Source organism: Rana temporaria, chromosome 5 (assembly GCF_905171775.1).
Source record: "Rana temporaria chromosome 5, aRanTem1.1, whole genome shotgun sequence".
NCBI classification, from domain to species: Eukaryota; Metazoa; Chordata; class Amphibia; order Anura; family Ranidae; genus Rana; species Rana temporaria.
Window position 1 is genome coordinate 391,656,382 of NC_053493.1, and position 17,539 is coordinate 391,673,920.

The following is a 17,539-nucleotide window of genomic DNA, read 5'->3' on the forward strand; positions in this document are numbered from 1 at the left end:
GACTTACGCAAACAACGTAAAACTTTAAAATTTCGAAGCGGGAACGACGGCCATACTTAACATTGGTACGCTGCATGTACGCCACCATATAGCAGGGGTAACTTTACGCTGGGAAAAGCCTAACGTAAACGGCGTATCTGTACTGCGTCGGCCGGGCCTACGTTCGTGAATTTGCGTATCTAGCTGATTTACATATTTCTAGGCGTAAATCAGTGTACACGCCCCTAGTGGCCAGCGTAAATATGCAGTTAAGATCCGACGGCGTAAGAGACTTAAGCCGGTCAGATCTAATAGAAATCTATGCGTAACTGATTCTATGAATCAGGCGCATAGATACGACCGCCCAGACTCAGAGATACGACGGCGTATCTGGAGATACGCCGTCGTATCTCCTTTGTAAATCTACCCCTATATCTTTAGGTCCAGCCATAGTTAGAGACACTCTAAAGGTTTGTTCACACAGGGTGGCCAGGGATGGTAAAAGCAGGTGATGGTTGTGGGCACCCCACCTGTAAACCTAAACAAAGCAATGCAACTACTCAGGGCTGTACCCATGCCAAGGCCGCAGTGCCCTACTTTGTGGGCGCGGCAAAAGTGTAACATCTTGTTGCATTCAGTAGGTGGTACCACCACTGATTGTAACCCATTCAAGTGAATGCACAGTTTGCCTTTTTGAGGGTCAACATATTGCCTCCTCACTGACCCTCAAATGCCCTCTGAAAAATGATCCATTGTGGATCGTCTTTTTAGAGAGGGGGCAGTATCTCTGCATATATGAACAAGCTCTTACTGAATCCTATTTCCAGCCCTTTTTACTTTTACAGAGGTAAGTTTAGAAAGGTATGTCGGGGAACTCAGGAACATGTCCTCATGACATGAGGTAGCAACCCTAATGAGGGTTATCAATCTTACCCAAATTTGGTGGGGGGTCAAAGTAAGGTGGGAACTGTACCATCTGGGAAGCAGAAACTGATGTTTTATCTCAAAAATATGTTTATTGAAATTGTCATCATAAAAATGTACGGAAAGAAATAAAAAAGAAAAAAGACAAAGCTTAGGGAAGTAACAGAGCCCATAGGTGCAGAAGAACATCAGAAACTGATGTTTTAAAACAGTTTGAAGGGAAAAGCCCTGTTTCTAAGGATAAAACAAAACAATCTTTAAAGTCCAACTCCCGCTGGATGTTTTAAACAAAAATGTAACTTCAATGCAAACATTCAATCTAAAGATGTCTACTTTAGTACCTCTTCTTCACCACAAGGTGTAGAAGTTAAGTTAAATGTTTCCCAGTGTCACCCAACCCAGCAGACTAAGGATAAGACCCCAATGCTCTGCCCCCTGAGTGTGCAAACTGGTAGTCACAGTGTATCGATACAGGAGGGGGATCTGACCTCATCATTGCAGCGCTACTCTTTGCATCTTTTAGGACTGCCCACCACCTGGAGAAGACCCAGGAGGAAGAGGACCAAGCACATCAAAGGACGATTGGGACTCCAGCCGGGTCACAGACAACAGGAAAAACTTCACAGAAATGTTTAATCTTCCAAGATCTACTTAAAACCAAGATAAAACATTTTGGCTGGAGCTGGGTTTTAGTTTTTCAACCTGAACTTCTGCTGGTTCAAGAGATGGGTTGAGTTTAATCCCCAACCATGGTCTCGCACCATCCTTCATGTCCTTGTGTAGTACTGGTCATAGTTCTCTGTGTTCATTGCCTATTTTAAATTGGTTGGGATGCACTGAAGGGTGAGACAGCCATGGTCAAACAGTCTGTTAGGCAGTTTCCCCTTTGAGGTCCACGTGTCTGTTTCAGGGTCATAACAATCAAAGGAGTCAGAGTCCTCAATGGTGTTGTCCACGGTCAGGCTCCGGCCTCCCGTCACATAGATTTTATTCTGCATAACAGTCGCTCCGTGGTGCATCCTTCTGTCCTTCATGTCTGCGCATTTCACAAATGTATTCTTTGCCACGTCGTAGGAAATTATTCTCCTTGTGTAACCTGCAACAAACAGTCAGGATTTAGGCTTACCACAATAGAATTCTGAAGAAAGCATGCTCCTAAATTGATATTAACCCTCTTATTTTAATTTTTGATGAGGAGGTCAATACATCTATTATGTATAGCCCCTGTCCTTTAAAATTTCACTTTCCTCTTCCTCCCGGGGGCCCCAAAGCTACTATCCCCTGCTCCCTGATTGTGGGTGTCTACTTTAGCTATTTGGGCGCCATGGAGACACCCATGCATGCACTTACCTGTCCGGGGGCCGGAGCCAAACCTGTGCATTCATAGACAAGCCTTGCCCCTTCTCCACCCTCCTCCCAGGACGGGTTTGTCTGGATGTGCGTGGGCCGGCACACCAGACTTAAAGCGGTGGTTCACCCACAATAACAACATTATAGCATTAAATTAAGCATAGTAGCGCGAGCTACAGTATGCCTTTATTTTTTATTTTTGCCCCGTACTCACTGTGTAATCCTATAGTGAAGATTCCGACTCCCCGCGGGGAATGGGCGTTCCTATCCAGAGGGAAGATGATTGACGGCCGGCTATGGCACGTCACGCTCCCCGAAGATAGCCGGAGTAGGTCTCGGCTCTTCACTGCACTATACGGCGCCTGCGCACAGACTATGCGCAGGCGCCGTGAAGAGCCAAGTCCTATTTTGGCTATTTCCGGAGAAGCGTGACGCGCCAGAGCCGGCCGTCAATCATCTTCCCTCTGGATAGGAACGCCCATTCCCCGCGGGGAGTCGGAATCTTCACTATAGGATTAAACTGTGAGTACGGGGCAAAAAAAATAAATAAAGGCATACTGTAGCTCGCGCTACTATGCTTAATTTAATGCTAGAAAAAAAAAAATGTATAGGGTGAACCCCCTCTTTAAGGCTGTCTTACATTTTGAATGCTGTAAGTGCAATACATTTTAATTCAATAAATGTGATTAAGGTTTTACACTATATGGAGCCTTTATATATTATATGAAACCATCCATACACTGTTTCGAGTGGGAAACAACGGGTGTGAACTGACCGGATGTTAGATGCACCGCCTTTTCCTGGATAAAGACTAAAGCCCAGATTCTCAAAGGGCTTACGACGGCGTAACGCAATGTACGCCGTCGTAAGTCCTAATCTGGGCCGTTGTATCTATGCGACTGATTCTTAGAATCAGTTACACATAGATATCCATTAGATCCGACAGGCGTAAGGCTTTTTTTTTTGCCGCTAGGTGTTGCCTCCGTCGTTTTCCCCGTCGAGTATGCAAATTAGCAAAATACGCGAATTCCCGAACGTACGCGCGGTCGACGCAGTGAAGTTACGACGTTTACGTTAGATTTGCGACGCGTAAAGTTGCCCTTGCTATATGAGGGGCAACCAATGTTAAGTATGGCCGTCGTTCCCGCTTCGAAATTAAAAATTTTACGTAGTTTGAGTAAGTCGTCCGTGAATGGGGCTGGACGCCATTTACGTTCACGTCGATTTTAGGGACGGCGCATACGCATTACGTTCGGCGCGGGAACGTGCCTAATTTAAATGCTATACGCCCCCTACCCGCCTAATTTGAATTAGGCGGGCTTGCAAATAAAGTAAATGAGGTCAAGCTTCATTTGGCAAAGACTACCCAATCACACACAAGGAAAATAAAAGAAAAAAAAAACAAATTTTTGCTTGCATGTGATTGTATGATGGAAGTCAGCAGAGCTTCTGCTCATTTACAAAGCTCTACAGCAACTGCCCTTGCCTTGTGCAACTGCACTTTGCAAAGTGCACAGCCTATTTGCCTTTAGTAAATCAACCCCAGTGACTCTGCTCTCAGTGTCTCCTGCAGAACACTCAATTGACTGCCTTCAGTGCTGTCAGGAGACGTTAGTCTTCATCAAGCTTTAACTCCCCCCTGGCGGTATTTCCGAGTCTGGCTCGGGATGGAATTTCAGGACCAAAATCGGTAACCCCGAGCCAGATTCGGGATCGCCTCGCAGTGTCCACAGGCACAAGTTACTTACCTTGTCCCTAGATCCTGCGATGCCTCCCCACTGTGTGATCGAGCAGTGTCCTCCTCGCTCAATTCACAGTGCAGAGTGCCGCCGAGCTCCATTCCCTGCGATGTTACGACACACTGGGCAAAGATCGGCGCCAAATTTAGAAAAGTAATTAAACACAATACATACAGTATACTGTAATCTTATAGATTGCAGTACTGTATGAAAAAAATACACACCCCCCTTGTCCCTAGTGGTCTGCCCAGTGCCCGACATGTACTTTTATATAATAAAAACTGTTCTTTCTGCCTGCAAACTGTAGATTGTCCATAGCAACCAAAAAGTGTCCCTTTATGTCAAAAGTGGTTTTAGAGCAGCTAGAAAACAGCGATAATAAATTAGAATCACTTGCAGAATTGAGCGGTAGCAATTTGTGGGGAAATTTCATCATCAAAAAATTAAAAGTAATAATTTTTATTATTATTATATTATTTGTTATAATTATTTATATTTATTTATTATATTATCATTTATGATTTTGTGTTTCAAATTTGATTAGACCCAGGATGTCTACTAGACTCTTGTTTGGATAGATTTAAGTGAGTTATTTCTAAGAATTACGGGCCAGATTCACGTAGAACTGCGGCGGCGTAACGTATCGTAGATACGTTACACCGCCGCAAGTTTTCATCGCAAGTGCCTGATTCACCAAGCACTACGCCGGCGGCCTCCGGCGCAAGGCGGGCCAATTCAAATGGGCGTGTGCCATTTAAATTAGGCGCGCTCCCGCGCCGGACCTACTGCGCATGCTCTGTTCCGTAATTCCCGTCGTGCATTGCGCGCCGTGACGTCATTTTTTCGAACGGCAACGTGCGTAGCGTAATTCCGTATTCCCGGATGGCTTACGCAAACGACGTTATTTTTTAAAATTCGACGCGGGAACGACGGCCATACTTTATACAGCAATAAGATTGCTGCGTAAAGTTAAGGCACCAAAAAAAACCGACTAACTTTGCGACGGGAAACTAGACTAGCGGCGACGTAGCGAACGCGAAAATCCGTCGGGAATCGCCGTAACTCCTAATTTGCATATCCGAAGCTGGTTTACGACGCGAACTCCCCCCAGCGGCGGCCGCGGTATTGCATCCTAAGATCCGACAGTGTAAAACAATTACACCTGTCGGATCTTCTGGCTATCTATGCGTAACTGATTCTATGAATCAGTCGCATAGATAGAAACAGAGATACGACGGCGTATCAGCAGATACGCTGTCGTATCTCTTTGGTGAATCTGGCCCTACAGTCCTACAATATAAAGCGCCAAATTTCCATGCAAAATTATGGTACCGCTTTTTAGCACCTAAAATCTGAATGAATCATACCGCCAGGGAGGTTAACACAGATTCCCTAGTGCAGTGATGACTAACCTTGGCACCCCAGATGTTTTGGAACTACATTTCCCACGATGCTCAACTACACTGCAGAGTGCATGAGCATCATGGGAAATGTAGTTTTAAAACATCTGGGGTGCCAAAGTTCGCCATCACTGCCCTACTGCATTCTGTTATGATTTTGTTAACATCGACTGCTCAAGCCCTGAAAAAGGAGGGGCCACAACCCCCCAATGCCCCCCCCCCACAAAAAAAAGGCATTGGATGTGTTTGATGCTCTTAATTAATTGTTTCAAAAGTCCTTCAAGTGAAATGAGCATTTGACCCAGGTGCTCCCCAGTATACGTTCTGTAGAACAAGGAAGTTCGAAGAATGGCACTGACGGGTCCTGGAGATGGAGGCAGCGGTGACAAGGAGAGCACATTTTAGGGGATGGGAGTAGCACATGTACTGGAGCAGTTTTTACTTTAATGCTGTTAATGCATAGGGCCATTATTTATGGTTAACTCTAAACAGATGACCTGAAAGGGCTTTTAAAAAGTTACCTCTGTAAAATATGACTGAAATTCATCATCATATTGTGGGCGTGTCCAATCTTGAAGCTCTTACCAAAACAATTGGGTGATATATTGCATTTATGCGACCTAAAATGTACTTTTGCGCATTTTTCAATGAAGCTTTGAGGGGCGTCTGCTTTCAGAAAATCTATAATGTTTGGGCGTTTCAACTAATCTTCAGGCCTAAGCCGTGGTTCACATTGATGCTACTTCACTTGAAGTAGCACAATTTCAAAGTGCAAGGTCAGCGTGATTTCATCTGCTACTTGATAGACATCTGTATGGCTTCATACATAGATGTCTATTGAAATCGCACCTGAATTCGGCAAGAGTAGTGCAGGAACTACTTTTGGAACTACTTTTGCAAAAAATGGCAAGCTTTTAGTACTACTTTTAGGTGAGGATGTGTTGTCTACCTTTGTATTAGGACAGGGACAGAATACATTAATTGATTAATTAGAAGCCCCTGCCAATGGACATTTGTTCACTTCAAGTGGATTTTGCATTCACATATAAGGCCTCGTACACACGACCGAGAAACTCGACGGGCGAAACACATCGTTTTGCTCGTTGAGTTCCTTGTGAAGCCGTCGAGAAACTCGACAAGCCAATTTTCTCCATTCCCGTCAAGGAAATAGAGAACATGCTTTCTTTTTGGCTCGTCGAGTTTCTCGACAGTTTCCACGACGAAAATGTACACACGACCGGTTTCCTTGGCAAAAAAATATCTCCCAGCAAGTTTCTTGCTGGTTTTTGCCGAGAAACTCGGTCGTGTGTACGAGGCTTGAGTCTTTGGGAGTGCAAATCCTGCTTGAAGCAGATCAAAAGAAGGTCAACTGCAAGTCATATGCACCCATTAATGAATATTGAATGACCTCAGAAGGGTCTCAAATGATGTAAAACTGATGCCAACACAAGCCCAAAGCCCATAGACACAGACCCTTGCTCTAGTGCAGTTGCATATCTTCATTTTTTTAATTACTGTGTATTTTTATTTTTTTGTGCTAACTGGGTACATACTGATTTCCATAAAAAGTACCTGTGGCCTGCCCAATGATATCACATAAGAGGCTAGTTAGCCCCCTTGTCATAGCAATAAAGTTAGGTGAAAAAAAAGCATTGAAAATGTGAACTATAATAGGATATCTAAAAATAAGCAACCTTGTCACTTCGCACACACACTCCAATGCAAACGCGTGTGTAGGGCGTGAGTGTGTGCGTAAACAGCGATTGTGTCACATTAGGTATCGCTGTTTCAGAGTGGGAGCAAAAAATTGATTACCTGCAAAGGCTTTTAAAGAAGATGTACAGCCAAAGCTCATTTGGCTGTACTTCCCCTAAGGATCACTATAGCCCGCTGTTGGCTGACGTCACAGAGCTGGTCCAGGTTCAGGCAAAAGGGCGACAAGGAAGTTGGGATCCTCCCACATGCCTGGCCTGGCACTAGGCTTAGCCTCTCAGTGAGCTACTTAGAGCCCGAGCCGGCCGCTCCAGTAAGCAAGGTGAGGGGGGGGGCAGGGCAGAGAGCAGTGATTGAAAGTCATCAGTTCTCTGCTCAGGGAGATGTGAGAACCGAGCGATCGGCAGTGTTAGATTGCTTGGTTCTCAGTGTTCTCGAATTGTTCAAATATCATGCAGCAAAAAATTGTGACTGCCACCTTTTTATTCTACAGGGTGTCTACTTTTAGAAAAAATATAGCTGTTTTGGGGTTTTAATGGGGTTGTAAAGGCAGAAGGTTTTTTCATTTTACTGCATTCTATGCATTAAGATAAAACACTTTTTGTGTGTAACAGCTGCCCCAGCACCCCCCCTAATTACCTACCTGAGCCCCATCTCTCTCCAGCAATGTCCATCAATGTCTAAGCCATCTGTGATACTCCTCCTGATTGGCTGAGACACAGCAGCTGGCAATCAAAGTCAGTCAGCCAATCAGGGGGAGAGGAGGCGGGGCCAGGTTGGGGTTCCGTGTCTGAGCTGTGACTCGGCTCCAGTGCCCCCATAGGAAGCTGCTGACTGTGGGGGCACTCGATAGGAGGTAGAGGCAAGGCTGACAGAAGAGGGACCCAAGAAGAGGAGGAGCTGGGCTGCTATGTGCAAAACCAAGTGCTCAGAGGAGGTAAGTATAACATGTTCGTTATTTATTTTTATTTTTTTTAAACAAGACTTTACAACCACTTTAAGTAATTTTCTAGCAAATTAGAGCAGTGTTTGGGCACGAGTGTGAACTGACCCTTTAACAATCTCAGTACTGTCTAATCTAGACACAGGCAACTGGGTGAAACCATATATCTTTAAATGTTACCATCTACATTTCCTAGTAGTACTACAGTTCAAACCTCAGTAATGTATGTATTCCCATTAGTGAACACTGTAATTGCATATGGAAATATTGAACTTGTGAACTTACCTCCAATTATTATAATCTTATCGCCAATTACCACCGCTGGAGCACAGACGTTCTTCACAACCCTGGTCTCCATCCTGAACCATGTGTTTCTGGCAATGTGGTAAACCTATTGGGTATAATTAACTACAAATGTTATTTTTTGTCACAAGGAATTCATTTACATGTACAGTGTATGTTATGCTTCTTATTTGTCCTATTTGTATCTTTTGGTGCAGCCACTTTTTTCAGGTGTGGGGGGGGGGGGGGGGGGGGTCAAGCAGCGTACAGGGAAGGTAGGGCAGTCCACGGAGCCTTACAACCCCCAGCACTGCATTGTAAAAGGGCACTGTGATATAAAGGGGACTGCACTGTAATGATTATAGTCCCCTTTATATCACAATGCCCCTTGCAGTTATTGCCCCACCCTACATCACAGTGCCACTTGCAGTCATTGCTCCCCCATCACAGTCCTCTCTGCAGTCATGGCTTCCCATCAGAGTCCTTCTGCAGTCATGGCCCCCATCACAGTCCCCCCTGCAGTAATGCCCCTCCATCACAGTCCCCCCTGCAGTAATGCCCCTCCATCACAGTCCTCCCTGCAGTAATGCTCCTCCATCACAGTCCTCCCTGCAGTCATGCTCCCCCCCCCCATCACAGTCCTCCCTGCAGTCATGCTCCCCCCCCCATCACAGTCCTCCCTGCAGTCATGCTCCCCCCCCCATCACAGTCCTCCCTGCAGTCATAGACCCCCATCACAGTCCTCCCTGCATGCAGTCATGCTCTCCCCCAATCACAGTCCTCCGTGCAGTGATGCTGTCACCCCCACCCCTTCCCCCCTCCAATCACAGTCCTCCCTGCACGGTGCCCATTTTAATCTTTGCCTCCCCTGCACCTTGTGTAATCTCTCATGCCTCAGCAGAAGGTGAGCCCTGTCATAGACCGTGGGATAGTTAGCAGCCTGTGTGTATTCTGTCATGTCTCCTGACCAGCCGCCGATGTAAGCCTATTAGCAAGACAGGTGGTGGGAACGGCTGCAGATCAGGACAGAGAGCGATAGCTGCCAAACTTATATTAACATGCAAGCTATTACCCGCTTGTTATTATGAAGAGTTTCTCGCTCTATGTCACGATCTGCAGCTATTCCCGCCCCCTGCCATGCTAATAGGCTAACATCAGTAGCCAGTCAGACGGTTCATGACAGGGCACACCTCCTGCTCTGACGGCGGCCAACTCGAACACGGACCGGTACCGGTACGCTGTCCGGGGGTTGGGGACCCCTGCCCTATGTGATATACGCTTTAAATGAAAAAATAAGTGTAAAAAAAAGTTAAACCTCTCCCAAAATTTTGGAGCCCTCCCACCCCTATGTGCGCACACACACAAGCATAAACACACTCATCAGGGGTACCTATACCTCCCAACATTTCGAGATGGGAATGAGGGACACCTATCAGCAAAAGTATGCAGGCATAGGACACACCCCCATCCACGCCCCCTTAAAGGAGAATTGTACAATAAAAAACAAGATTGGTTAAACCCACAAGCAGGGCCGTTTGAAGGAATTTGGGGGCCCCAAGCAAAATGTCTGCTTTGTAAGTTTTTGCAAAAAGCTTTAATACATATTACCTGATTCAAAAAAGAATAAGATAGAAATGGGATGGTAAAGAAAGAAAATGGAAAGAAAGCTGTGGAAATGGTTTATGATACATATCATCCAGCCAGGTAGGGTTATGGTCAGCAAGCTACCATATTTTTCAGAAAAAATAGGTAATGACTGCCTCCCCCCTTACCCCCCCATGTTCTTTTTACCCCCCTCCCTACCGCGTACCGTGCGGCAGGAGACTCAGTTTGCTGTTCACGGCCGCGGACTGAAAGGAAGTGAGCACTCAGTGTATGCACATCCTGTCAGTCCGCCCGGGAACAGGAAACTGAATCTCCTGTACTGCGCGGTACCCGGCCAGACTGCAGGAGGAGGGATTCAGGAAGAGGAGCTCGGCCACGCTATAGGCTGCAGCATTTATAGGAAGCGGCGGCGCGGCAAGGGCCCGCCCTACTGGGGCCCCAGGCCAGCTCGGGGCCCCAAGCAATTGCTTGTTTTGCCTGTCCTGTTGCAACAGGCCTGCCCACAAGTGCCTTTTTACCACTACTATTCCTTGATATTGGCTTTTGGAATTTACAAATGCAGCATTTTGGAAATCAGATGAAAAGTTTAGCACTGGAAAACAACTATATAACTATATATACAACTATATAGATCAGACCAAAATGAGGGACAAATGAGGAGGAAAGAGGGAAAGAGGGACTTTGCTCCAAATCAGGGACAGTCCCTCAAAATTAGGGACAGTTGAGAGCTATGGGGGTACCTACATACGAAAATGTCCCTTCCACTACACATTTTATATATCACCACACATGCTGCAGTGAGAGCAATATTTCTAGGGCCATTATTTATGGTTAACTCTAAACAGATGACCTGAAAGGGCTTTTAAAAAGTTACCTCTGTAAAATATGACTGAAATTCCTCATCATATTGTGGGCGTGTCCAATCTTGAAGCTCTTACCAAAAAAATTGGGTGATATATTGCATTTATGCGACCTAAAATGTACTTTTGCGCATTTTTCAATGAAGCTTTGAGGGGCGTCTGCTTTCAGAAAATCTATAATGTTTGGGCGTTTCAACTAATCTTCAGGCCTAAGCCGTGGTTCACATTGATGCTACTTCACTTGAAGTAGCACGATTTCAAAGTAGCAAGGTCAGCGTGATTTCAGCTGCTACTTGATAGACATCTGTGTGGCTTCATACATAGATGTCTATTGAAATCGCACCTGAATTCGGCAAGAGTAGTGCAGGAACTACTTTTGCAAATCGGTGCGGCGCCGCAAAATCGGTTTTGCACCGATTGGAACAGTGCCATTGCCTCCAATAGGCTGCGACTAGTCATGTGATTTGATCTCTTAAATCGCATGACAAATCCCTCCAATGTGAACCCAGGCTCAAATTTTTTTTTTTTAAACATGTTCAAAAACAATTCCAAAACAGCTCTTGCAGCTAAAGGGCTAAACAAAAGTGTTTGTGCTTGGAGTTCACACCATTGGCGGTGCGTCCATAGTGGGCGCAGGAGCGCCGCCCCCTCTCTCTCCTGCACCCATCAATCAATACATACATTCATGCATCTGAATGCCATCTGAATTACAGTGGTGGCCGGCAGTGGGTGTGTTTTGGAAGTGCCTATCAGAGCCTGTGGGCTGTAATCGGCTTCCAAATAGTTAACCATAGGGCGCACAGCCACACACCTCTCAGCCAATCATGTTCACTGGGTCTGGTTACTGGTAACCTGATTGGCTGAAGTGACATCGAGGGCGGGAGAAGATATCGAGGGAGCGTGGAGGTCTGGAGGAGGATGGCTGACCCGAGAAAGGTAAGTACCAGGCGGGGGGGGGAGGGGGAAACCGGCAGTTTTTGTGGGGGCAAACTGGTGGTTTTTGTGGGGGCAAACTGGCAGCAATTGATGGCATAGCACAGTGGTGACAATTGATGGCACAGTGGCTGCGTTTGATGGCACAGTGGTGACAATTGATGGCATGGCACAGTGGTGATAATTGATGGCACAGTGGCTGCGTTTGATGACACAGTGGCGACAATTGATGGCATGGCAGAGTGGCTGTGTTTGATGGCACAGTGGCGACAATTGATGGGCACAGTGGCTGTGTTTGATGGCACAGTGGCGATAATTAATGGACACAGTGGGATAATTGATGGGCACAGTGGCTGCGTTTGATGTTTTTTTTTTTCGTTTTTGTTTGCACCCCCCCAAAAAATTTGAGCATCAGCCGCCACTGATTCACACCTATGCAGTTTTAGTACTTTTTGCATTTTGCAGATTTGCACTACAGTGCATCTAACATGTGTAGCACCCCCTTACTTTCAGTATGGGCACTACGCTAAAGTTAGTGGGGAATGGGAGGGTTAGTTTACTCCCATTCACAATTTATGGAAATTTAGGCTGTTGTCATTTCAGGACTGTCCTGTAGGTCAGTCTGTGCCCCAGGGGTGCGTTACCACCCCTGGTGCTAGAGGGGTCCTGACAGACCCACCTTCCCCAGCAGCCAATCAGAGGAATGTTTCCCTCGTTGGGCATGCTGGGGGGTGTATATCTGTGGCAACCGCCATTAGTTGTTCTGTTCTATGCGGGGCCCGAGTTCCAGGTGCGGCATCCACCTCCAGGGTGCGCGCATCCATGGGCCCCGCCACCGTGGCCTACTTCACCGAGGTTGCGCACCATGCAGAGCCTCACCCTAACATTGAGAGGGGCCCCAGCGTCTTGCTTGGTCCCAATCCTCTGTTGAGCGGATCCTAAGCTGGGAGCTGTGCGATGGGTATCGGCCCGGGGAGAACCTAGAACTAGAGGTTGTCCAGGAGGCTTAGACGAACCATCGGGGATCCAGTCACCACACCGCATGATAGGTATGCTTAAAGCTGTCAATTGGTGACACTATTTGAACTGACTTGGAGGATTCACTCAATCTAATCTCTGATATCTCAAATTGCTAAGCCTGTGGCAGAGGCCTGTTTCCTCCCAGTGAATTTGCAAGTGACGCTCCGGCTGCCAGGCCTGTGAATACCGCCTGTCCGGGAGCACTTTACCCACTCTGGCTGGAGTGGCGACGAATTGAGCTTGATTATTTCCGAGAGCAGGCTTGCTCTCTTTCATATCCAAGGCCTGATACTAAAATTCTCTCCTCGCTCATCAACCTTTCTGTATTGTGTGCCATGTTGATGTTGGCCATGTTGGGCCTTGGAATAAAGCATTGAAAACGTATTTGATGTCTGGACACTTGCTTTATCCACACTCACAAGTATCACCTCTAGAACAAGCCAAAAGGGTAACTTAATACGCCGATCCCAAACTAATCAGCGGCTCCTTCGGGGTGAGCGCTACACATGGTTTTCTATGGAACACGTTCTGTAGTGCAAATCTGCAAAATGCATAGGTGTGAATCCAGCCTTACTCACTCAGCATTTCACCATTTTCCATTGTCAGTTACATTCGTTACCAGCATCTAATCTGTTTCATTAGAAGGTTTCAGCGTACGTGTGTAGGATGTACAGGGGAATGCAGGTAGCTGGTTGGACACTCAGATCTTGCCTCAACAGGAGAACAATTGTTACTCACTTCCAAGAATTTTAATTAGCCATTTTTTTTCCCAAGTAAATGTGTGAAGCAATGCATGAACTGTACATATTGTTCTAGTACTGTAACGCTGACGGCAAAACACCCACATAAACAGTAATCTGGGGGCAAAATATAAATATATCTAAAGCCAAGACTTTTTTTTTTTTAGATAGTGAAGGAATAATAAAACCCCTGCCAGGATTTTTTTTGTTTGTCATCTGTATCACACTGGGGAGATTTCTTTTCACATCCTGTCCTGTAGACACAATTAGTGTGAGGAAATGTTCTCAAAGTCAGACAAATTAACCCCTTTAATTTCTGGGCAAAGCCAAAGCCGTATCCAAGTTGCACCCATCCAAAGTTGCGTCAAAGTTGCACCAAAGTTGCACTGCAAAGTCGGCGCAACTTTGGAGCCCTACAAGTGTGAATCGAGCCTTAGACAATTGTCACTGCAATAGATGTCCTCTTCGAAATATTTCACCTTAAAGTGGAGTTCCACCCATAAATATAACATTACATCAGTAGTTTTAAAAAAATGTCATTAGTCCTTTAAGAAAAAAATTTTTTTTTTTAGATGCCTTCAAAGTGTTGTTGCTAGGCAGAATAGTAAATCTTCCCTCTTCCTGCACCTAGGTGCTTAAGCTTCCTAACCTACACCGCACAGACTCCTGGGAATGTAGTGGGTGTAACTTTCCAGGAGTCTGTGCAATCCCCAGTCTCGAAGAATCATGTGACTTGGACAGTACAGGTGCTGAAAGAACTGAGCATGTGCGAGATCTGCAAGGCTGAAATCCAGGAAGTCATACAGTCTGGCTTCATGATGCCCACACTTAAGATGGCCCCAGTCAATTTCTATTTTATAAAGTGTCTAAATGCTGTAACAACCTAACAAAACGGACCTTAGTTTACAGACTAACTTTACTAGAATACATTAAGCTTGTGTATTACAGGGGTATTTATATTTAAAAAGTGAAATTGTGGCCGGAACTCCGCTTTAACCACTTAAAGGGGTTGTAAACCTTCCTGTTTTTTCACCTTAATGCATCCTATTCACTTCCTGTACCATAGCCAAAACAATTTTTTCACCTTAATGCATCCCATTCACTTCATGTACCATAGCCAAAACAGGAAACTCCTGGAAATTAAGGGAATCCCCTGGTCATCAGAACTAGTGTCCCCATTGGAAGATGGATGAATCTCCCTAATCGGGGCACAGAGAGCAATAAAACCTGACAGGTGTTCTAATCCATCTCCACTCTGTCCATAACACAACAACAACAAAAAAAGTTTTGCCTTTAGTTATACTTTAAGGTGACTGGTTTAGTGAAAAAAGAGAATATATATATATATATATATATATACTGTATATACCGTATTTATCGGCGTATACCGCGCACTATTTTGCCCTGAAAATCAGGGCAAAATCGTGGGTGCGCAGTATACGCCGATACCCGATTTCCCGCCATGAGTTTGAATACTGCGCCCGCATATAGCGAGCGCAGTACACTCGTGAATCTTCGGCCAGTCTCGGCGCCTCTCGTACTGACGTCCTGACGTCCTGAGCGTACAGGACGTCAGTGCGAGAGGCGCCCGAGCCTGCCCGAAGATTCACGAGTGTACTGCGCTCGCTATATGCGGGCGCAGTATTCAAAGTCGTGGCGGGAAACGAGCGGGAGGACGCCGCCGAAGGACGCCGGACCCGCCGAAGATGGACACCGGACCCGCCGAAGATGGACACCGGACCCGCCGAAGATGGACGCCCGACCCGCCGAAGATGGACGCCCGACCCGCCGAAGAGGACACCCGACGAGGCCGCAGAAGGACGCCGGACCCGACGAGGCCGCAGATGGACGCCGCGCAAGACATCAAAACTGTAAGTACAAAACAACAAAAAATCTTTTTTTCCCACAGGATTGGGGGCCACTTTGGGGGTGCGCGGTATACGCCAGAGCGCGTTATACCGCGATAAATACGGTATATATATATATATATATATATATATATATATATATATATATATATATATATATATGTATTACTGCGCTGATCTTGTAAAATTATTTTAAGATAAATATGCCAACAGCTTAAATAAATATGCCCCCAAAAAATCTTAAATATATGGAAAAATCATACAAATCAAATCAATACACCAAAAAAAATATGTATACACCAAAAAACAAGTGCCCAGATAAATTCAATAAGTAAAAAAGTGAAAAAAGTCCAATGCTCCTCAGAGACAGAAAACTTGTATGGATTCCATATGGTGAATAAATCAAAATAGTGAATCTTCCACCAGTTGTGCCACCGCCACCAATTTCCAAAATGCACACTCACCAGACCAAAATATAATAATTGCCTATAGGGGACAACCAGCACGCTGTTTCCCAGGTGTGTAATGGAATTTTCCTCTCTTTGCAGCCCTCTCACTGCACTCATTTTCCCATGGGGTGATGTTTATAGTTCTCTATGCATTAAGGTGAAAAAAAAAAACTGGCAATGACGGCTCCCCCAGCCCCCCCCCGTTTTACTTACCTGAGCCCGAATCTGCTGTGCACGACCCCCAGTGTCCTCTTCTCCTTAGAAGTATGGTCGTCGATTGGCTAGATTTGCTAGATTGAAAGCAGGGCAGCCTTTGGCTCGCGCTAATGTCAATCACATGCAATGATGTGGTGCGCCGGGGGCAGGGCCGTGTGATACAGTCCGCAGTTATGGTCGCCGGCTGTATCACGGGAGCGTGCCCGCAAGCTAACTCCCTTGGGAGAGCACTTCCCATGAAGGGGATTAGCTGATGCGGGGAGGAGCCAAGACAGCCCACATGGACCCCAGAAGACCAGGATCGGGGCCACTGTGCAAAACAAGCTGCACATTGGAGGTAAGTATAACATGTTTTTTTTTTTAAACTGGAACCTTTAGTGTCCCTTTAATAATGCAGTGACAGGGGGAGCCTGAGAATCATGGGTGAAAAACAATGCATAAGAAGAATCCCCCTTCCACAGCTGTAGTGATTGGTATGAGCCCAATGGGCTTCTGTAACAAATAATAATTATGAAGGGAGATTCTTCTTATGCATTGTTTTTCACCCATGGTTCTCAGCCCCCCCCCTGTCGCCGCAATTATTACGACCTCAGCTCCCAGGGGGGATGTTCATCATCCACTAGTGCCTCCAATCATCATTACCATCATCTACGTTCTTTTATAATTTACTCATAGGTAACAGTGCTAGGACCATAGTTTTTTGTTCCCTCTCTTCCTTTTCTAATTAATTACCATTGATTATGAATTTACAATCTATTTTAGGTACTCCCAGTGTATAGCTGCTCCTGATGAGTGGACACAATCCACAAAACGCGTCAAGCTTTCATATTTGATGCCATGTCACAGTAATCATGTGTCTACTATGGGTTTTATTTGTTTGAATCATCAATTAATTAACTTTAATGTGCTACTATGTATATTATGCAATCAATTTTATTATTATGTGATTTATTAATCATGTTTTACCATACTCTGTCACATACTTATTGATTTAATATGAATATCATCTATTGCACTATGCTTAATTGTGTTATTAATAAATATCATATTTACCTTTTATTGATTGATTGATTGATTCATTCTACCCTAGTGTTGTGTTTCGTACAAAGTCCCATTACCCCCTTTTCTCCCATTTTCCCTTCCTTTTCATATTATTAGGCATGGAGACCAATGCTGTATCTTGGCCTAGGCCAACAAGGCCCAGGCCTAGGGCAGCACTTTGCAGATAGGCAACATGAAAAAAGTCCCCGCCGGCTTGCGCTTTTAGTATAGCGCCAGTCTTATGAGGTGGACTGGGCCACAAGACAAATCAGTCGGGTGCCCCCATAAAGCGGCTGCACTGCTGCCGGCATGATAGGGATGGTGCGGACACAAGGGACACTGACAAGGTCACCTATACCTGGCAGGTGCTTGTGTCAGTTGTACATATTAAGGAATCTTAATTTTATTTCTGTTGATTGCTGATGAGAAAAATAAACAGGTGGATTTATTTGTTCCTGCCCCAAATCCTTCCTTTTC

The 17,539-nt window shown here is 45.5% G+C and overlaps 1 protein-coding gene across 2 annotated transcripts in view; it reads right to left on the minus strand.

Moving 5' to 3' along the window:
* Positions 1-975: 975 nt before the first annotated feature.
* Positions 976-17,539, minus strand: part of KLHL38 (kelch like family member 38) — a 30,833-nt gene continuing 14,269 nt past the window's right edge. For both annotated transcript variants that reach the window (XM_040354929.1, XM_040354930.1), the window contains exons 3-4: positions 8,334-8,439; positions 976-1,999 (exon numbers count right to left, since the gene is read on the minus strand). In XM_040354929.1, the coding sequence (XP_040210863.1) occupies positions 1,716-1,999; positions 8,334-8,439 (390 nt within the window). In that variant the 3' untranslated portion in view covers positions 976-1,715. The remainder of the gene's footprint in view (positions 2,000-8,333; positions 8,440-17,539) is intronic.